This window comes from Euprymna scolopes, chromosome 20 (assembly GCF_053919585.1).
Source record: "Euprymna scolopes isolate OS-2025 chromosome 20, ASM5391958v1, whole genome shotgun sequence".
NCBI classification, from domain to species: Eukaryota; Metazoa; Mollusca; class Cephalopoda; order Sepiida; family Sepiolidae; genus Euprymna; species Euprymna scolopes.
In genome coordinates this window covers 16,846,515-16,869,661 of record NC_136501.1, presented here as the reverse complement: position 1 = coordinate 16,869,661, position 23,147 = coordinate 16,846,515, and the positions used below count along the sequence as shown (strand labels likewise).

At 32.4% G+C, this 23,147-nt stretch overlaps 1 protein-coding gene across 7 annotated transcripts in view; it reads left to right on the top strand.

Moving 5' to 3' along the window:
* LOC145241334 (dystrophin-like) overlaps window positions 1–23,147 on the top strand; it is a 1,936,823-nt gene that overhangs the window by 478,353 nt on the left and 1,435,323 nt on the right. For all 7 annotated transcript variants that reach the window (XM_080104172.1, XM_080104173.1, XM_080104174.1 and 4 more), the window contains 3 exons: window positions 11,634–11,778; window positions 14,148–14,238; window positions 16,007–16,245. In XM_080104172.1, coding sequence (XP_079960298.1) covers window positions 11,634–11,778; window positions 14,148–14,238; window positions 16,007–16,245 — 475 coding nt within the window. The remainder of the gene's footprint in view (window positions 1–11,633; window positions 11,779–14,147; window positions 14,239–16,006; window positions 16,246–23,147) is intronic.

The following is a 23,147-nucleotide window of genomic DNA, read 5'->3' as shown; positions in this document are numbered from 1 at the left end:
TACATCACTTCCTACAAGCGCCATCATCATGATCGACAACTTCTTTAGATGAAGTAGTCCGTATTTTACCCTCTAAATCAAAAGTCTTCCCACTGCTCCCAGTCGAGACCAGGTAAATATATAAACTTTATAGCTAAATTGCTCTGACACCCTTATTAAGTGGATCAAACACTCGTACACATACAATTATCTTTGCACTTCCCTATTCAAAAATAACGATTTCTCCCCACTAACATTTCGGCTATTCTCATTGGCTGAGAACATAAAATTCTATTATTCTGGATTACACACCTTACAAAAAAAAAAAAAACGAATACATCAAACCTTAAACAATATGGCCACCAACTCTACATGGATCATTACTTATATGCGTGTTAATATAAATACAAAAATCTACCATGCTCATGAGCATAAATTTATGTAGTTATACCCTAGCGTTTACCTACATACATAGTATCGCCATGCATTGTTTTTTTCCGTTGACGTTTACGAAAAACTTACCGTGACATTTACTTTTACCTTACAAATAAACTACTCGTAAACCTTGTAAACAAATATCTTACTGCAGCTTCTTGCAATGTTTACATCTACTCCAAATTCCGTTGCTTTGTCGTAAATTATGACATTTTGCAGTGTTTACATGATCATTACTTACATATTGCTACAATAACAAACAATTGTTGCAGGTTTCTTGTTATAATGTCTGAATTGAGCGTCCTAAATTGATATGCTAAAATGAACTAATCTTACAGTAATCAATAACAGCTTGCTTTTTTGATGTTTTGGCATAATTTTAGGATAAATCTTCTCTGAGTAAACGAGACAACCTTTTTTTTTGTTTTGTAGTTTTTATTTTTATTTTTTTTTTTAAGTTTTGGTTGGCGCGTCCAAACTTACGAGAGGAAACATTGAACTAATCTCTTTGTAAACGCGCTTCGCTTTCTTGGTTAGAGCGTCCTAAATTATGCGCCCCCCCCCAAAAAAAAGTAAACGCGACAAGTTTTCTTTTTTTAATGTTTAGTTTGAGCGTCCTAAATTATGATATGAAACACTGAAATAATCTCGAAACGAACTTTCTTTTCTTATATGTTTGCTTTTGAGCGTCCTAAATTATGAAGATCAGCCGACTTCTCGGTCGTATACATATCCTTGACCTTTTGGTCAAGATCAAAGTGTAGTATATGTTCTTCACATGCTGATTGCTGCACTTCCATTTCTTGTTCTCTTTCGGTGGAGGAGAAATCCTTCACGACTGAGACAATTTTTTATTTTTGTACCTTTTCTCCACATTAAAAAAACGACCCTGGTGTCTAACTCTGTCCCGTGGGAAGGCATAGTAAATAGGTACATAAACATCCTTTCTTCAGCGTTTGTTTCTTTTTAGTTATTTTTGGATGCACTCATTTAATCTGTTCGATGCCTTAAGTTTTTTTATTTTTACTTCATCTTTTTTTGGTGTGTTTTGTGTGTTTGTGCGACTATGTCTGTGTGTGTGTGTGTGTGTGTGTGTGTGTGTGTGTGTGTGTGTGTGTGCAAACTGGCAAAAAAAAAAAATAAAATAAATTAAAAAACCTGTTAAGAATAAATAACATACTTAGCATCATTTATTATTCAAAACAGCGGTGATTTATAAATTAAAGAATTCTTTACATTTCCTTAGAGAACGGTTCCATGTTTCCGTTAAAAACATAAATAACAGTTACTGTTTTTTTAAACTAATAAAAGCACTTACATATACTGCAACGGACAAAAAATCCAGATAGGTAGAAGACCAAATTATCTAGCCTCTGACGCTTGCCAAAACGGTTACTTGCTACTTTTAGTTGTTTTTGGGTGCACTTGTCTTACTTTCTTTTTAAATTAGGGGATTTTTTTTTTATTACGACAGCGTCCTTTTTATTTATTTATTTATTTATTTATTGTTTTTTTTTTTGTTTTTGTGTGTGTGTGTGTGTGTGTGTGTGTGTGTGTGTGTGTGTGTGTGTGTGTGTGTGTGTGTGTGTGTGTGTGTATAATTATTTTTCCTTCGAGTTTATAAAACTCGAGAGTCTATTTTGGAGGTTTTGAAAAATGAAACTCGATTTCGTATTATTAAAATAGTTAAGTATTGCCAAAAATCAATAATAATGATACAAATGATAGTTACTTAATGGCAGAGGACAGACAGAGACACAAGGTCCGTTTTAGATGTGGGGGAAAACAGTTCTCCCTCAGGTGGCACACTGGACTGGATTTTAAAAAGTACATAAAAATATTTTTGTTTTAATGTGTTTCATAAATTATACGTCGACTACATTGATGAGATGGTTCCTAAAGTTCTTCGACATATCGTACAGAGAGTACATTACAAACGAGGAAGTTATGAACAGACTCATATAAGTAGTTTGGCTGAATGTAGGGTTTAATGACCACTGTGAAAAATCAGGAAAATGAAGTGGTACAGCTATGCCACACGTTCCTTCTTAGCATCAAGAAACACATCCGGAATATAGAAATATTTCCTTCACTAAGGAAATGACTTCCAAAGAAAATTTGGTGCATTTCGGGTTGTGTAGTTTAAATACTGGGTTATACAGTCAGGAAGGATATCTGACACTAACTCATGCAGCACACTAACTTTTTCACAATGTCGTCTGTTCATTAAAAACAGATTTATAAACGTATTCATTTTAATACTTGTTGTAAAACTTGAATTTAAGCCGCTGAAATACACATTTGCCGAATTTTTGTTGGAGGAGCTTCAACGTGTGGGTGCTCACTTTACGTAAAATTCTTCATATCTTGGAAAATACTCGTTTGCTGGAATTTTAAACGTTATTTTCGTTTTCAACATCCTCAAAAACTTATAAATGTTTTTTTTCTATAGTGTGGAAAGTCGATCTTATATTCCCAACAGGTGTCGCTAGCAGTGTATCATTCAAAAACAAGATGGTGGGAAGTTTTTCTTCGATAAAATTTCTCATAATATTTGATTTTCTTAAATAAAAAAACTACTTGATCTATTTACGTGATTTTTGGAATATGACATTTTCATGCAGTGACAAGTACGTACATTATAAAGATTTTTTTTCAGATTTTTATAGTAAAAAAGATTACTAGTGGCCCATTTATAGACTTGCACCGTCCGTTATTCCAGGCATTCCCAACAATACTCCTAAATATTTATTTTGTGAATCTATGCTTTGGAACTCGTTGTTTTGTTCATGTTCATTTCTCGCTCTCTCACATTTGTGTATCACCTAAAAAAAAAAAAAAAATGTTTTCATTAAAAATCTTTCTCGAAAAGTTTTCAATGAAAACTGATTGAATTCTTTTTTTTTTTTTTTTTAATCAAAACTGATTGAATAAATCATTAACAATTTGATTGATTGAATAAATCATTAACAATTTGATTGATTGAATAAATTATTAACAATTTGATTGATTCAAGTTTCGAAAAACTGACTCTCCACAAAAAAGTCTTTCCCCAAACTAAATCTCCAAAGATTCAACGAAGGGTGCAGTTTGAAATTCTGTACAGATTCCTGAATGTGAACAAGGTTGGGGGGGGGGTTACATCAGCTGAATCATTGTGATAATATTATCTAAGATGAGAGCAGTAGTCTAAGTTACTAAACCTCCTCTAAAAAATCATAAAATTATGTTTACACCAGAAATTATCAGAGAAAAACGATGTCCAAACCAATAAAGACTTTGTAGATTTAGTTTCCATGCGTAAACGATTATATAACAGAAGGGGAATGATTTAGATTGCTGAGGCAGTTGGCAGGGGAAAGCCAAAGAAAACTGCAGAGGGTATGATATGGGTAGATTTGAGAGAAAGATGGATAAATAAAGACATTAGAAAGTCAGACCAACATATGCCAGCATGTAAAACAGATAAACCGATGATGATGATGATGATGGCGACGACAACAATGTTCTCTGCCTCATGCAATTAATTCAAATTGTGTCAGGCTCTAAAAGACTAAATTTTACAAAAAGAGAAAATCAAGGAAAACATGGCAGGAAGTAATGAGAATGATCTTGAGAGAAAGCGGGATAAATAAAAACCTGGTCAGAGATAAGTTAATTGTAGTTAGGTTCTAAAAGCCATCCATCACATATCAGCATATAAAACAGATGTTAAAACGATAAATATTTTTCAGTAGACAATAATTATTAGAATTTTGATGGATTCAATTAACTATTTAGGATTTTAATTGATCAAATAAATTATTAGAATTTTAATTGATTCAATAACTTATAAGAATTTTAATTGATTCAATAAATTATTAGAATTTTAATTGATTCAATAAATTATTAGAATTTTGATTGATTCAATAAATTATTAGAATTTTGATTGATTCAATAAATTATTAGAATTTTGATTGATTCCATAAATTATTAGAATTTTGATTGATTCCATAAATTATTAGAATTTTGATTGATTCAATAAATTATTAGAATTTTGATTGATTCCATAAATTATTAGAATTTTGATTGATTCAATAAATTATTAGAATTTTGATTGATTCAATAAATTATTAGAATTTTGATTGATTCCATAAATTATTAGAATTTTGATTGATTCCATAAATTATTAGAATTTTGATTGATTCCATAAATTATTAGAATTTTGATTGATTCCATAAATTATTAGAATTTTGATTGATTCAATAAATTATTAGAATTTTGATTGATTCAATAAATTATTAGAATTTTGATTGATTCAATAAATTATTAGAATTTTGATTGATTCAATAAATTATTAGAATTTTGATTGATTCCATAAATTATTAGAATTTTGATTGATTCCATAAATTATTAGAATTTTGATTGATTCCATAAATTATTAGAATTTTGATTGATTCAATAAATTATTAGAATTTTAATTGAATAAATTAAAAATAATTAATTCATATAAAAACAGCAATCATTAGAATAATAAAAACAATTTTGACATAATGATGGGTTGAATTTTTATTTTTAAATATTTATCCCTATATATATATATATATATATATATATATATATATATATATATATATATATATATATATATATATATATATAAAAAATGAACTCATTTTTCCCCTATGATTTTGACTTTAATAAGATTAAAAATCAACACATTTCATGCGATTGTAATATGCACAAACTGCAGCACAATATCTGAGGTGTGTTATAGGCACATTACCTCTCCACTTCCTCGATAATCGTAGATTCCTATATTTTTTTCTGCTGAGTTAACTGCCACAGTCGGTTAAAATCAATGGAAGTAGTAAAATCTTTTCTCTCTAATTAATTCCTCCTTCCCCCGCCACCACTTACACCGTTTCCGGGATCGTTCACAAGGGACAGTTATGAAGGAACACCGGTTTGGGTTTTCTTTACTTCGTAGTTGCTTAAAAAAACTAGAATGAAATTTTGGCGTTCCTTTTCGCTCTATGCTTTCTACTGGGTGAAACGCACCATGGACTTAACCAAATCGAAGGGTTATTTATGCCATTTTTTTTTTTTTTTGCTGTGTGTGCGTGTGTGTTTTTCCGAACACGTTCATCATTTTTTTCCCTTATTTTTGCTTTTTGTTTTTCCAATTTCTTTTTTAAAGAAGTTTTACATTTGTTCGCTGTTTTTTTTTTTTTGGGGGGGGTGTCCGATTTTTTTAAGAAGTTTAATATTTTCTATTTTTTTTTTTTTTTCATATTTAAACAGGGTTATTACTTCGCTTATTCTTTACTTTACTTCCCTCCCCCTTACACACACACACACACACACACACACACACACACACACACACACCTCCAAACACCCGGGCAACGCCGGGTACACCCGCTAGTTGTAAATAAATTTCCAATTTTAATATAAATAGATTATAGAAGTCGAAACGTTGTGTGAATAATATTGAAGATAAGAACAGTAATTCTGATTTTTTGAGATGTGAATGCTTGTGCCATGTTGATTAATCGGACTATTATTCTCACCTTGCATGTTATTAGCACAACGTTTTGCTCGCTGCAACCTGCGACCTTCTTCAGGTAGTGAAAACATGCTTCTTTTTCTCTACTGAGGAAAAAGATCCTCTGTTTCGTAAAACATTTTTACACTAATATTAACTGTTAGTATAGATATCCTGAAAAATTGAGCCACAGCAAAGCCTTTAAAAAATATCTTAGTGACCCTCTTTATAATCTACGGACCCATCCTCAAACCCACGGTTCGAATTTTTTGTAATGCAGAGCCAACCCTCTTTTCTTCAGTAGATTTTCAACACCCGTAGAAGGTCGCAGGTTGCAGCGACCGAAACGTTGTGCTAATAGTCCGATTAATCAATATAACACAGCATAAGAACAAGTAGTTTGAATAGTCTAAATAATTTCTCAAACGAACAGATTTTTTCAATCTTTTAATATCAAGCAATATCCGATGTTTTGCTTGCTTTTGCAAATAATCTAACAGCTGTTCATTGTCAAAATCTTTGTAAATATTTAAGTCAGATATAAGTAAAAAAAAAAAAAAAAAAAAAATGTAAGCAAATCTGTCGTAAGTTTACTTTAACGAATGTTCACCTACTTTTATTCGATACACACCAGTGTCATGGCTCTGGAAATACCATCTTTGATTAGATCTTGTTTTGGTACTTGTACAATTTAATCAAGACATTAAAAAAAAATGAAAATATTGAAAAAAGTTTAACTTGTACGTATCCGTTATGGAATGAAGTTCTCAGAAAAAAAAATTCACTTAATTTCATCAAGTAGTTTTTTCGCTGAAAAAACAAAAACAAAAAACAATTTGTTATGATACTGAGCAAAAGGTTCGATTTTTAGGAAGAAAAGCTAGTATTAAAGATGGGGAGGGAGTGTCGGCGCTTTAAATTGAGTTATCTCCCCGTGGTTTTTCTAAAATCCAAACAAAAATTAAAAAAAATTCAAAGATGACTACCTTCAACGTGCTCTCATAAAAACGTGTTTTTCCGCTGTAAAAAAAACAACAAAAACACTACTCGATTAAATTAAGTAAATTTTTTTTTTTTTTTTGGAGATCTTCAATCCAAAACGGATACGTACAATATAATCTTTTTTCGATATTTTCATTTTTTAATGCCTTGATTAAACCGTACAAGTACCCTTGTTTTTTATTATAAAACTGGGTTGAATTTATATATCGTAGTTATAGCGAAGAAAGTAATCCGGTCTTCTGACGGCATCTGATCCCTCCCTAATATAATTTTCTCAATTTCCATGTAGGTACCATCTCCTTTTAGCCATTTCCAGATTTGTAAATAAAGAGGAGGGGGGAAGAGAAGGGGAAGGGTCATTCTAACCCTTGCGCTTTCACACAGTCATTTAAAAACATGACCATCTTTCCTGATTCCATTTATGAACCACGAATTTTAAGTAACACGAAACATTTATTTATTAAGGCTTGAAAATAAATAGCAAATGAAATGTACAATAACTACTGACAAAGTTTTTAAGGATAAAATATAAGCCAGGTTTCAGATACATATTAGAGTATTAGTTGATGTTAACATAGATGTATTAATATCAGCGTTTATTCACACACACACACACACACACACACACACACACACACACACACACACACACACACACACACACACACACACACACACACACACGTGACTGTGTTCTATGACAAGGACATACAGGTGGGTAGATAAATAAAAGACAAGGCCATCAAACCAGATATTGTAATATGGAAACAAGCCTAAAAAAACTGCTCTTATTGTCGACGTCACAGTTCCAAATGATTTTGGCCTGAATAGAGCTGAACGGAAAAGATAACAAAATATCAGGATCTAAAAAATGATCTAAAAACGACATGGTCTCTGAAAGACATAAACATTATACCGGTTGTGATAGGAACAACTGAATTAATAAAAAATAATCTTCAGAAATATTTAGAAGCAATCCCTGGACAACCAAGCTGTAACGAAATACAAATAGCAGCCATAAAAGGGAACAGCATCTATTCTTAAAAGAGTCATCAGATATAAATTTAAATCATAACAGAATTAAGCTCCCAGGAGGGAGCCCCCTTGAGGTATCTTAAAACTTAAACCGTAACAGAATTAAGTGTTAGTTAGCTCCAGGAGGGAGCCCCCTTGAGGTCTCTTAAAACTTACTGAAGTAAAAAAAAGTGAAAAATAAATTTAAATTAAATAAATAAACTTTAAATAATATTTCTAAATAGAATACTTAACACAATTCTATTATAACTTTCCATAAAAAATTTAGAGCTAATTATTAAAACAGATTTTCGTTAATGTAATATGCAAATGAGATAACTTCTTGAATGCTGATTCCTTATTTATAGAAAGCATGCAGGAATAAAAGTATAGAAGAGTCCGTTTTTAATATTAATATTGATTTGTGAAACGGTGGACCTTTGGTATATATTAAGCAAATTGTGAACAAACAAACACGAATACGACTTTTATTGTGATCGATTAATTAAAAAAAAATGTCTCTCAGATTTTAGCCATGTAAAAACAAAAACAGAAATTGATAATAGGACTAAAAAATTTCATTCACTAAAATTTTCAACTTGGATTTTTTTCTTTTTCTTTTGGTGAAAAACAACTTAAAATCTTATATTAAACCCGCCATATTGTCAAGAGGTTCTTTTTCTTTTAGATAGGAGTACTGTTAATAATTCTATTTTCTCTCCCTGTGTACCTAACGATAAACAAAGCTTCCACGAGAAAAGGTGCTTCTGTCTGTGGAACACAATACCACAGAGCTGCTTCACAGTCGACTATAGCATGGATGGGTTTAAGTCCAATATAAATAAATTTTCGTGGAACCGTCTTCTTAAACAATTTTTGTTCAGTCTCAATCATTGTTGCCAATCCTTACGTTGTTTCTCTTGACAAACTTGCTAACCCTTGCCCTCGAGTGGCCCATTGGTCCTGATGTGATGAGTTGTTAGTACATATAAAAATATGCATAGGAAAACACGATATTGTGCGCATCAACACTTTTTTCACACTTCCCTAATGAGAATCTGATTTCGGCATTCAATTCACTTCATTCTCACAGTCCTGAAAATAAGTTTTATTTAATTGTCAACTTGTTTAAACAGGATGTTCAAGCAGTGTTAACTTGTTTACTTTTATTTGGGTGAGCAAAGTTTTCAATGTCTTCTGGTTTTCTCTTTATAATAATAGTCTTTTTAAAATTTTTCCTATGAAACTTTTTTTCATTGCTTTTTCACCCCAAACAAGGCACAATGTCACTTGGATGTAGAAGGTTACTATTTGGGGCACAATTTGCATGGATACTATGTAGGGAGTTAAGCAGCAAGATGTCTGTTCACATTACACTTGAACTTCTGCATGTCAGTATAACCAGGGAAGCAGGGAATCTGGGTGGAATTTCAAAGTGGAGCAGTTTAAGGGAAGGAACTATTTGAGTAAAAGGCTTTCCGGCATTTAGGGATCTCAACTGTGTAGGGGTGGGATGTTGCTGCTTGTCGGCTTTGTCGGGGTGCTTACGTCAAGGGTGTACGGGGCTTGAGGTTCGTCAGAGCGCCTTCCATTAAAATATTGGTTAAATAGGCACAGGAATGCAACATTTCGTCGATGAGACGAGAATTGAAGTTTGGTTGGCGGAGTGGAAAATTTAACTTTTTATTGCATTATAAATCGAACATGGCCAACAAGATAGTTGAGAGCTTTTGTTTAATGTGTAGCCAAGTAGTTAGAATGGGGGAGGAGTAAACCTGAGGTTGCCTTCAGCGTTTTTTTTTCTTTAATAAAATATACTTGCTTGTTTATTACTCATAATTGTCCTTCCCTATAAAAATAGATTTTTGTAAACTTTTCTATTTAAGTCCAAGTAATTTGTTTTTGTATGTAAAATATTTTCTTACTATTGATAGTCTTCTTCTTCTTCTTCTTCTTCTTCTTCTTCTTCTTCTTCTTCTTCTTCTTCTTCTTCTTCTTCTTTTATTCTTCTTCTTCTTCTTCTTTTATTCTTCTTCTTCTTCTTCTTCTTCTTTTATTCTTTACCTTTTATTCTTTTTCTTTTTTGTTATTATTATTTGTTATGATGATGGTGATAGTGTTATGGTGATTTTTATATTTTCTTGTGCTTTCTTCTTTTATTATATTTTTCTTACATTTTAAAACTCTTTTTTTTTTCTTTCTTTTTATTCCATTGGTCCTGTTCTGGTTTGATGATGATTATTATTATTATTATCATCATCATCATCATTATTATTATTATTGATATTATTATTGTTGATATTATTGTTATTATTATTATTATTATTATTGTTATTATTATCGTTATTGTTATTACTACTACTGCTGTTACTTTATATAACTAAACACTTGGTTTGTTCTCATCTCTTTAATGGGAACTAAAATGAAATGCGCATGTATAACTGAACCATTTAGATACAGTAATAACCAATCAAATGTCTGTGCATCAAAATAGCAATCAAATCTGGAACTTTCTATGAAGAGGTCTGTACAAGCACGGTTTTTGGAGAGCAAGAGGAACATGCCAACTTTTGATCTTTTTCACGTGCATCTTTTGGATCTTGAGAACCTTTACAGACATCAACTTCCTAAAATGCACCAAATTTTGTTATTGTCCCCCCCCCCTTTACTATCTGCAAAACTCTATCCTCATGTTCTCTAACCGTTTCATTTTGAGTGGAATTTTCCACTACTATAACCTTATTTTTTTTTAAATTAATTGGAATTAATTATTGAGATAAGTAATTTGTATCATTTATCCATTTTTTTATTTGCTGACTAATATCCTCATCTTCTGGTTGTTGTTTGACGACGTTTCGGCCAACTATTCCTTTGGCCTTCATAAAACAACAACTAGAAGATAAGGCTACTAGTCTGGAATAAATAAATGGATAAATAATACTATAACCTTGTGTAGAAAAATATCATTTTAAACTTTATTTTTAAATGCAACATCTAGATATTGCTATATGGATGGTAGCTAGAATAAGGATAATCTATTAGTTTGAAACAAAGTATATTTTAAATGTTAATTATGCATTTTTTTTTTAAAGTTGATTTTTATTAATTGATGTATTTGATATTTTATTTCAATGTCTACTTAATGATGTTTCTTAGTTTTGAGGATTAGGATGAAAATGTCATTGAGGATATTTTTGATAGAATCCTCCTCTAGAGTAAATGTGGTATTGTGGCGAATGATCATTCTAGCTAAGAGTAAGACAGACAGAGAATCACCTACAATCTCTATTTACCCCACACTTTTGGTGACCTTGTGCCTGATTTGTCTATTTTACTTCTTTTTTCTTTTTCTTTTTTTTTTTTTTTTTTGTAAATAAATAATTCAAGATGTAATTTCTATTTTGTCCTTAGTCAAAGCAACAGAAATCTTTCTTGACTGGAGCAATTCAAATTTTTGTCCTCTCTGGAGTGCCTCTTTTGCTATTCCCTATATGAAACACTGATTTTGAGTCTAACTTTGCCTTGTGGGGAGGCAAGTGAATAGGATCTCTTAATGGTGTTTGTATCTACCTGAGTGTGTAGGGAGTATTTCTTGATAATGTCAGTTGAATATGACAAACACTTTCTTTTTTTTTTTTTTTCTTTTTTTAATTTAATTTTTTTTTTTTTTTCAAAGATTGCAGAAAGTTCTGATGGAATTCCAGCAGCAGCAACTTAAAGAATTGGACAAATGGCTAACGGAGATGCAAGAAACACGTCTGAAACAAGAACCAATTGGACAAGACTTGGAAACCATCAAAAATCAAGTGGATGAACATAAAGCAAGTGTCTTTGAATTTTATAATTACAATTTATATATTAATATGATAGCGTGTGTGTTATTTTGTGTGTTACACTTACATCCGAGTGACTCTCGTTTAATTGTTATGAACTTCCATTTCTTGTAATAAATAATTTTACCAAGAATTCTTAATAAATTTTGGTTTTGGTTTTGATATCGATTATGGTTGATGGCACTCAAGTAATCTATTTTTTTTTTATAAATAATTTTATCAAGAATTGTCCATAAGTTTTGGTTTCAGTTTCGATTCAAGCTGATACATCCAAGTTATATGGACATATTTATTTTTGAAATCACAACCTTATAATGTATAAAAATCGATAGACCATTAACTCTACGAAATCTGCAAGAATTAAAATATCATATTTAAGCGTACTTTACGACTGGGCTATGCTGGGTATTTGTGCTAGCTTAGATAAATACTTTTGCAGTTTTAACAAAAGAGCTACAATAATATCAGGGCATCTCCATTTACACTGAACATCAACAGAATGCCAACATCAATATATTACATATGAAAGAGTCCACTGTGGAATTTCCCCAGGTCCCGCTAGTAAAAATTATTTATTTAGCAGTCATTTACAAAATGGCAAATATTCATAACCAAGCAATTACTATTCTACATTGGACATATTCTTTTCATTACTTTTATTATTACCATGCAACTTTACAAAAAAAAAAAACAGTCTTTACTTTTTAATTTATTTATGTCTTCTGCTGCTAAATTAAATAGTTAATTACAAATTACAAAGGATTTTTTTTAAATTTCTGTTTACTTTATTGCAAATTCTCAGAAAGCAGAGTGCCTCTTCCTGGGGCAAACACTTAAAAATCTACACATATATACATAGATATCCAAGTGTTCGATCAATTTGTTTTTCAAACATTATTAGTAAAGCAATGAAGATTATCTATTTTTTTTTTCCTAACCAGTTTACCACTTAACTATGTCATAATTTACCTTCCTTGTGGTCTTTTCTTGGTTTGGCTATGTTTCAGGATACAAATTTATTTAGTCTGGTTGAATATCCATCCTAGCTTCTATTACTTGAGGCAGTATTGCTGGGAGAAGGTGCACAATTCCTTGTATAAGTATGTAGGAATGATGAGGGATTCTTATTTGGGCTTCGAATACTATGTTGTTTTTAATATTTGGTTAACGTTTACTTGTTAAGATGAAATATCCTTATGTCAGCTTGTCCTGACAAAACCTTATAGAAAGAGACTGAAGATATTCTATAGTGTCATAAACATTTGCATTCTATCAAGTAGGCATTCGGATTCACTGCAGCAAGCATTCGGATTCTCTGCGGCAGGCATTCGGATTCTCTGCGGCAGGCATTCGGATTCTCTTGTTCTGAGAATTATTTTTCTATATTTGGCTAATATTGCCAATATGTACTGACTTCAATCTTTTGAACAATCTTACTGAAAAATCTGGTCAAAGAAAAATAATGTAATTGTTTTATTCGATTAGCAAACATTAACACATTCTATAGGGGGGGGGGGCTTCATAGAAATGAATACAAGCTTTTAATTTTCCCCTTCCCCAAACGTTTTCTAAACATTAGTAACAGGATTATCTCCCCTCTTGACAAGATGGTAATCAACCAAGTTTGGTTAAAAGTAACAAATTATTAATAGGAGTTGCCCAATCTTTTTCTGGTGTATTTCATGAGATATAACCCTTCTTTCCCTATCTCAAAATTCAGCATTGAATTTTTTTTTTTTGTTTTTGATTATTTAAAATTAAACATGAGTAAGATTTAATTCTCCATTTTTCTCTCTATTCAATTTTAATTAAATAATTACGTTGACACACTGGTTCCCATTAAATCACTGAAATTAAGCAACATTGAATCTGGTCAGTGCTAAAATGGGTGACCATTTGGGAATTCCAGGTGCCGTATGTGCTCTCTACTTATCTCGGCATTGTTTCCAGTCATCTTTGGCATCTCCTTGCCATTGGACTCGAGCAGTGCCAATTCAGGAGAAGTGGAGTTGGGGGATTGTGCAACCCTTGCCTCACAGTTTAGCTATCCTTACAGGTGATATCCAGTGTCTCTTGGGATTGAACGGAGGCATTGAACGACATTTTGCAAATCTGATTAAAAAAAAATTAATCGGAATGCATTTTGATTTAAAATTTCTAAAATTAATAAAAGTGAAAAAGAAAAAAAAAATTATATCTCCACTTTAAGCAATATTTGATGAATGCAGCTGATTTTTTAAATTGATAATTAGTCAAAGTAAAATGAATGGGAAATAATAATACCATGAAATTTACATGCAGCAAATAATAATAAAGTTTAGACTTTAATACTGCTTTTTTTTTTTCTTTTTTTGTAGAAATTACAGTCTTCCGTAGAACAACAACAGAAGCTTGTTGACTCCTTACATAACATGGTCGTTGTGGTGGATGATACAAACTCTGAAAGTGGTAAGTTCATTTAAATGACTTTCTTTAACGTTTTGTTTTTTGTACAAATTTTTTCAAGTTAATTATTTTAATGATATTAGATTGTTATAATGGAAAAAACTAAATGGTTAGAGATGATGACTGAAAGAAAGCGAGGAAAGAAAGAGTTTGACAAGGAGAGAGAGAGAAGACGAAAGAAACCAATCTATATATACATATATAGAAGAAAAAATTAAAGACTCTAAAAATATATTTTACATAAATTTATTGTCTGATAAAATACTCAAAAAAGGTATATTGAAATTTCTTTAATCTGCGGAGTTTCAAAGAAATACGTTCTTCTCATCAGAGGAAAAATATTAGCAAATGAATATTATAGTGAATCTATGAATTTGTTGGTACTGGCATTAATTGAAACAGCATTACATGAAAACTAGTCATAAACGATTAAAAAAAAGAAAAAACTTTTTTATGCAAAGGTTTATAAAATGGGGGGGGGGAATGTAAGAAATCAGTGAATACATTAAAAGCCAAGTATTAAAAAAACAGGCAAAAAGATCTGGAAAGATCCAGTATTATCAATACATAAAGATGGTGAGAGATACTGTTTCCATAGGAAAATCCAGAATTATGCATATTGCAATTAAGATTTGTAAAATGTTGTCCATGTTAATTTGTTAAAGTCATCATCATCATCATCATCATCATCATCATCTTTCTAGTTTTGCTATTATTTGGAATTTCCATTTTTAATTGTCACGTTTCATATTGTATTCATCTCTTATACTTAGTCTGATTAAGATCTCTGTATATATTTGCGGTTTTTATGTGAGAGATACTGAGCTCTCCAAAATGGGGGCATTATGGATGGGGTAAAAGTCAAAATTGCCCCAGTCAAGGAAAATCTCTCTTAAGAACAGAACAGATACTACACTCTGAAATATTTATTTGCAGAAAATATTTTTAAAAATACATATAAAACAAATTAGGCTTAAGGATATCAGAAATGTGTCGAAAGTATAGCTCATTGACCATCTTTGGTCTAACGTGATAAAAATGCCTGTCCTACTCTTAACTAAAGTCATATCAGTCACCACAATACCACATTTACACTAGGGGCTATCCTATTTAAGATAAACCAAAATTTGATCCCAGCCCAGCATATGTGTTACGTTTTTGGAACTTCTGATCTTCCGGTGTTGCACTGTTATGTTAACCTCATCTGACAGGTATTGATGGATTCCTTTTGTTTCCTTCACACATGATCAATTATGCCTGGTTCCGTTGTCTTCCTCATAGATTATGTCTTCTTTTTTTTATACAAAAGAGTCACCACTTATCAAGGCCCGGAGGCCATTTGAGGATAAAGGTTAATGAGTGTATAGTAGTCAATGGAAAAATGTCGTGGTAATCATAATAGTAGTGGAAATTTGATAAATTGAATTATTTAAGGGGATGTCTCAGCAATAACTTGTTTACATTGGACTTGAACACGACCAAATTGTAGTCAGCTGGAAAACAGGAAAATATTAGAGAGTTCCACAGGCGTGCAGTTCTAAGAAAAAAGCTTTGTTCATGGAATCTACGTTTAGGTTTAGGCACAGATAAAGAGTGGGGGAAATTTTTGATAGTAGTTTCAATTAAACAAGTGTTTTTCTTGAAAGTCAGGCCAGGGGGGTGCATAGATTGGAGCTCAGACGAGCACTTGCCATGAAAATTGATATGTTCTCTAGCCTTAATTACTTGTCTCATTTTTAAGTTTGTCACCGGAGTTTATTTTATCTTTTAGCATGTGAAGATTTGGAGCAACAACTTGAATCACTTAGCAAACGTTGGACAGATATTTGTTCTTGGACAGAAGACCGATGGTTACTGTTGCAAAATATTCTTTTAAAATGGCAGTACTACAGTGAGGAATTGGAAGTCTTCTGCGATTGGTTGCAAAATCAGGAGCAGCAACTTGACAAAATGAAAGCCGCTGACTTGCAAGATCCTCCTCAGGTTGTGGAACAAGTGAAGAATCTCAAGGTATGAAAAAAAAGATGTGTTTTTTTTATTTTATTTACTTTGAGTTGTAGCTACCCGGCGTTGTCTGGAAGTCTTTATTTTTTGTTTTGATTTTTTCATACTGTTAGCGTGGCATCCTACAGATTCTGACGATGGACTATTTCTGGCATCATTTCCAGTAAACAGGTTTTGCTTTTCAGTCAGTATTGACCCAAGGAGAGAGTCGTAACATTACTTGTCTTTTAGTTGAGCGGAGTTCTCACTTAACTAACATACTTATCTGTATTTCTGTTAATATATTATTTATTTCACTGTTTCCAAGTCTTCTTGTTATTCCATTCAACATTTACACCACAACACATAACTATACAGTTTTTTTTTGTTGTTTTTTTAAATGTATTTCAATGTTTAAACCTAATTTTAATGGCATCGTTTAGACATAAAAATTTTTGGACCAAGTAAAGATTAGATACTCCGGTAGCAGAAGACAAAGATAGGTGCACATTTCAAGTGACACCGGTTGTTCGACCTTGACATTGCCGTTGGTTGTTTGTGAACCTGTCAAATGGCAGACATGTCCGAATGTTCGCAAAAACCTTTTGAGATTTAAAAGAAAAAAAATATATTTACAAAACATTTTCTGTAATATTAAATATTTACAAAACTTTAAGGATTAAAAAAACTTTTTTCTATTTACACAAAACTTTTCTGTATAAATAACAAACGAACGCAATTTTAAGAAAATATATTTAAATAAATGGGTGTCTTTCTCAGTGCGTTTTTTAATATATTTACAGAACCTTAATAAAACTAATGATAATAATTATAATTATAATAAAAATGAATAAAAATAAAAAAGAATGACCTATATTAATTGCAAAACATTAGAAACTGAAAATTTCGGACGCTAAACTTACTTGTACTTAATTTGTCTTTTATGGAGAATTAAGCAAATAGCGAGTTTTTTTTTTTTAAATAAAAATAAAAATTATAAAAAGATTTGTATCTTGTGATACTACACTTCATCTTTATAAAAATAAAAATTATAAAAAAATATGTGAATAAAATATATTTTTTAAAAATCTCGATTGTTTATACTTGTGATTTTATTATGCATAAAACTTGCCTCGGTTTAGAAGGATTTTTCCTTTCACTGACCGCCTACATACATCGCACTTTAAATAAATATTGAATTGTATTAAAAGCGCACAAAGAAAGATACACACACACACTGTACATAAAAATTAATCTTGATCGCAAAAATCCGAACAAGTCAGTTATTTTATATTCGTTTCTGCCATTAGAAAGTTTGGTAATAATTTTATTTACTTTTTTTTAAATTATGTATTTTTTAATTGACATCATCCAAAATTCTCAGTTATAACGTCGGTTTATTTATTTGGTCATTTAAAAAAAATTTTTTTTTTTTTACACAGTGGTCACCACTTATCAAGGCCCGGAAGCTACTCAGGGATAAGGGTTATTGCAAGTTTTTGGTTATTAGATACTCCGGTAGCAGAAGACAAAGATAGGTGCACATTTCAAGTGACACCGGTTGTTCGACCTTGACATTGCCGTTGGTTGTTTGTGAACCTGTCAAATGGCAGACATGTCCGAATGTTTGCGAAAACCTTTTGAGATTTAAAAGAAAAAATATATATTTACAAAACATTTTCTGTAATATTAAATATTTACAAAACTTTAAGGATTAAAAAAACTTTTTTCTATTTACACAAAACTTTTTTGTGTAAATAACAAACGAACGCAAATTTGCTCCCATACTTACGAAACTATTTAAGCGCTGCCTTAAGGAGAAGTGCTTTCCGACTCCCTGGAAGACCTCATCAGTTTGCCCTGTATTTAAGAATTCAGGTGATAAGTCATCTCCCTCTCAGTACAGACCTATAAGTCTCTTGTGTGTTATGAGTAAGTTGCTGGAATCCATATTAAATAGAGAATAGTCAACCACCTCAGCAGGAATAACCTTCTTAGTGACACACAATATGGTTTCCGGTCTGCAAGATCTACCGCAGATGTGCTGACGGTTATATCCCACAGGATTAGTGAATCTCTTGACAAAGGCTTCCTTTCTAGGGCAATTGCTCTTGACGTATCAAAGGCCTTCGACAAGGTATGGCATAAGGGTCTACTTCACAAGATTTCCAGCTACGGTATAACTGGAAATGTTTTCTCAATCATTAAATCATTTCTCTCCAATAGGCTCATAAGAGTAATGGTAGATGGACAAAAATCGGAGGCCTGCAATATAAATACTGGAGTCCCTCAGGGGTCAATCCTGGGCCCAACTCTCTTCCTGATCTACATCAATGACCTCCCTAAACACATACTTAAATCATTCGTTGACATCTATGTTGATGACACGACCATCTACGGCAACACATCAAAAGCTGTAAATGACAAAGTTCTCTCTGATTCTCTCTCCTCTGATCTCTAGCGCGTGGTTCAGTGGGGGAAGATGTGGCTGGTTACCTTTAATGCATCCAAAACCAAACTCCTATCCTTACATCATCAACGCTCTGATCCCCATCTGGCATCAATTGTGATGGATGGCTCTCGTCTGGGTGAGGCCCCGTGTTTTGACAAGCTTCTGGGTTTGACCTTTACTCCTGATCTGAAATGGAACACGTACATCAAGTCTGTTGCCAAGGTCGCTGGAAAGATGGTGGGATCCGTCTACCGCTCCAGAAGATATCTCACTACTGATGCAATTCTCTATCTATATAAAAGCCAAGTATGTCCAAGGATGGAATACTGTTGCCATATCTGGGCAGGAGCTGCTAAAAACAGCCTATCCTGCCTTGACAGAGTACAAAATAGACTTTGTGGCTTAGTGGGGGATTCCCTTTTCTCTACCCTGCAACCTCTCTCCCACAGAAGAGACGTTGCGAGCCTATCCTTGTTTTATCGTTATTTCCATGGCAGGTGCTCGTCTGAACTCCAATCTCTGGTCCCTCCTCGCCAATCTTTCACGAAAAACACCCGTCTAGCTGAATCCACTGTGAAAAATTTTCCTCACTCTATATCTGTGCCTAAATCAAAACGCGGATTCCATGAACAAAGCTTCTTTCTTAGAACTGCACGCCTGTGGAACTCTGTTCCGTCTGCCTGCTTCCCTCCGGACTACAACTTGGATGTCTTCAAGTCCAATGTTAACAAATTCCTAATGAACCGCCCCCTTAAGTAAACACTTCATCAAATCTCCACACTAACGTAATGTACTTGCAATAACCCTTATCCCTGAGTACCTTCCGGGCCTTGATAAGTGGTGATCACTGTGTAAAAAAAAAAAATTTAACAAAATATATTTAAATAAATGGATGTCTTTCTCAGTGCGTTTTTTCATATATTTACAGAACCTTAATAAAACTAATAATTACAATAAAAATAAAAATAAAAAAGAATGAACTATATTAATTGCAAAACATTAAAAACTGAAAATTTCGGACGCTAAACTTACTTGTACTTAATTTGTTTTTATGGAGAATTAAGCAAATAGCGAGTTTTTTTTTTTAAATAAAAATAAAAATTATAAAAAGATTTGTATCTTGTGATACTACACTTCATCTTTATAAAAATAAAACTTATAAAAGATATGTGAATAAAATATACTTTTTTAAATCTCGGTTGTTTATACTTGTGATTTTATTATGCATAAAAATTGCCTCGGTCTAGAAGGATTTTTCCTTTCACTGACCGCCTACATACATCGCACTTTAAATAAATATTGAATTGTATTAAAAGCGCACAAAGAAAGATACACACACACACTGTACATAAAAATTAATCTTGGTCGCAAAAATCCGAACAAGTCAGTTATTTTATATTCGTTTCTGCCATTAAAAAGTTTGGTAATAATTTTTTATTTATTTTTTTTATTTTTATTTTTATTACATTTTCACCCCAAACAAGGTGCATTGCCACTTTGGTGTAGGGGGCTATTATCAGGGTCAGCAACTACTGGGGCACTATGTAGGGATTTGGGCAGCAAGATGTCGGTTCACGTTGCACTTGAACTTCTGCATGTCAGTACAGTTAGGGAAGCAGGATCCTGGAATGGAATTCCAGAGTCTAGCGGTTCTGGGGAAGAAACTACTGGAGTAGAAAGATCTTTTACATCTAGGGATCTCTACTGTGTGGGGGTGAGATTTAGCTGCCTGTCGGGTTTGTCGAGGGTGTCTGCGTCGTGGGGGCACAAGTGTCTGCAGTTCGTCAGAGCATTCACCATTAAAATACTTGTAGAACAAGCAGAGGGATGCAACGTTTCGTCGATGGGACAGAGGCTGAAGCTTAGATGCCAGTTCAGGGCCTATCAGGTTGGCGACTCTTTTTTGAACCTTGTCTAGGAGCGAGAGACTAGTAGTAGACGCACCAGCCCAGATGTGACAACAATGCTCCATACATGGGCGAATGGTGGCCTTATAGAGATACAGGATATTTTCAGGTGTCAGTAGTTTTCTAGCACGGTAGAGAGAGCCTACCTTTTTTGCAGCGGCCCTGGCAATGTTTTCAATATAATTGTTCCAGCTCATGTTTCCTGTGAACGTTAGGCCAAGCAGTTTGAAAGATGTACTCTCAGACAGGGATTTTATTTACTGTTTTTTAAATTATGTATTTTTTAATTGACATCATCCGAAATTCTCAGTTATAACGTCGGTTTATTTATTTATTTGGTTATTTGCTTTTTTTATTTATTTTTTTTTTTTACACAGTGGTCACCACTTATCAAGGCCCGGAAGCCACTCAGGGATAAGGGTTATTGCAAGTTTTTTGTTATTATTTTACAACCTTCCCCAGCATAGTATAAACACCCCAACCACCCCAATGTTAAGAACGGCTTTCGGAATAAACACTTCCCAACCTCCTCATGTTAAGAACGGCCTTTGAGGTTGGGGGTGTTATTCCGAAAGCTGTTCTGAACATAGGGAGGTTGGAGTGTTTATAATACGCTGGGGCACGTCGTAAAAATTTACCATTTATTTATTTTTTTATTTATATTATTATTATTAATAGTTTTATCAAAAAGTTCTGTAAATATATAAAAAGAACGCACTGAGAAAGACACGAATTTATTTAAATATATTTTGTTTAAATACGTTCGTTTTATTACTTACATTAAAAAGTTTTGTGTAAATAGAAAAAAGTGTTTTTTTTTTTAATCCTTAAAAGTTTTGTAAATATTTAATATTAAAGAAAATGTTTTGTAAATATATATTTTTTTCTTTTAAATCTTTAAAAGTTTTGTAAATATATTTTTTTTAAAATCTTGCTTGCGAACATTCAGACATGTCTGCCATTTGACGGGTTTACAAACAACCAACAGCAATGTCAAGATCGAACAACCGGTGTCACTTGAAATGTGCACCTATTTTTGTCGTCTGCTACTGGGGTATCTAATCTTTACTTGATCCAATTTTTTTTTCTGAATAATAGACATATTGGAATTAAAAAATAAAAAAAATAAAAAATTTTAAAAATTCTAATCATCTTAGAAACGATTGTATACCTATTTGTTGTGAATGTTAAATTTTTGGAACTGAAATTTATAATTATAAATTTATTTGTCTCAACATAAGCTCTAATAGTAAGAGGACTATATAGAGATAGCACCACCACCTCTAGCTAAAGATAATTTAGGGTAATATCGTTTTTGCTAAAAATGTACTAGGAAGGATACATTTATTTTAAATTTAAACAGGACCCCCCCCCAAAAAAAAAAGAAAAAGAATAGATTTATGATATTTCAGTTTTAAAAAAGTAACTTCCAACATTTTGAAGACAAAATTAATTAAAAAAAAATAGAAACAATAAAAGCCAAGCACCCTAAAAAGATATGGAAAGAAACCATTAGGCAAAACTGTAAACAGTGGCAAATGGATACGGTCAGTCCCCACAATCTAGATCACTGGAGACAATATGTGGACAGCCAGACAATATTGGATCTTTTTGTTGAAAAACAAACCATAAACCTGGATAATGAATGTGTGATTCAGAAAATAGAAATTTGAGAGAATACTGCCACATTTGGGCTGCTGCATCTACTACTAGTCTCTCGCTCCTAGACACGGCCCAAAAAAGAGCTGCCAACCTATTAGGTCCCATATGATCAACCAAACTGAAACCTCTGTCCCATCGTCAAAATGTTGGATCCCTCTGCATGTTATACAAGTATTTTAATGGTGGATGCTCTGACAAACACAAAGCACTTGTACTCCCCCCCCCCTCAATGTACATACTCCTGACTAACCCAACAAGCAGCAAAATCCCACCCCTTCACTGTTGAGGTTATTAGATGCTGGAAAGCCTTCTACTTTTAATAGTTTCTTCCCTTGAACTGCTAAACTTTGGAATTCCCTTCTGAACCACTGCTTCCCTGATTGTACTGACATGCAGAAGTTCAAGTGGGATATGAATGTAGACATAGTTCAGATAGTTGCCCTTTACTTGCATGTAGCATTGTGCCTTGTTTGGGGCTGAATAAGTGTAAAAATAAATAAAACGTAAATATCTTTCAGAAGTGTGAGATAAAATCTGTTATATTTTCATTATTTATTTTAATATAATATATTTTATTTTTTCACTTTGGGAATCACCACCTATCAAGGCCCGAAGGCTACTCGATGATAAGGGTTAATTATATACAAATTTATGTAATTAGAGAATATTATTTGCAAATGTTTAGCGATCAGTGATGATGAATTCTTTGTTGGACAGTTATAAAGTCATTAAAGTCAATTAATCAAATAATTCCTTACTTTGTATAGACTTTGTGGAAGTTGATGATTAAAGAAAATGAAAAAAAATGAAAAACATGTGGAAAGGCTTTTTCAATAAAACACAGACAGACAGACAGACAGAGTGTGATCAGCTTTTATTTACATGTTGAGAACCTAAACGGAAATAGG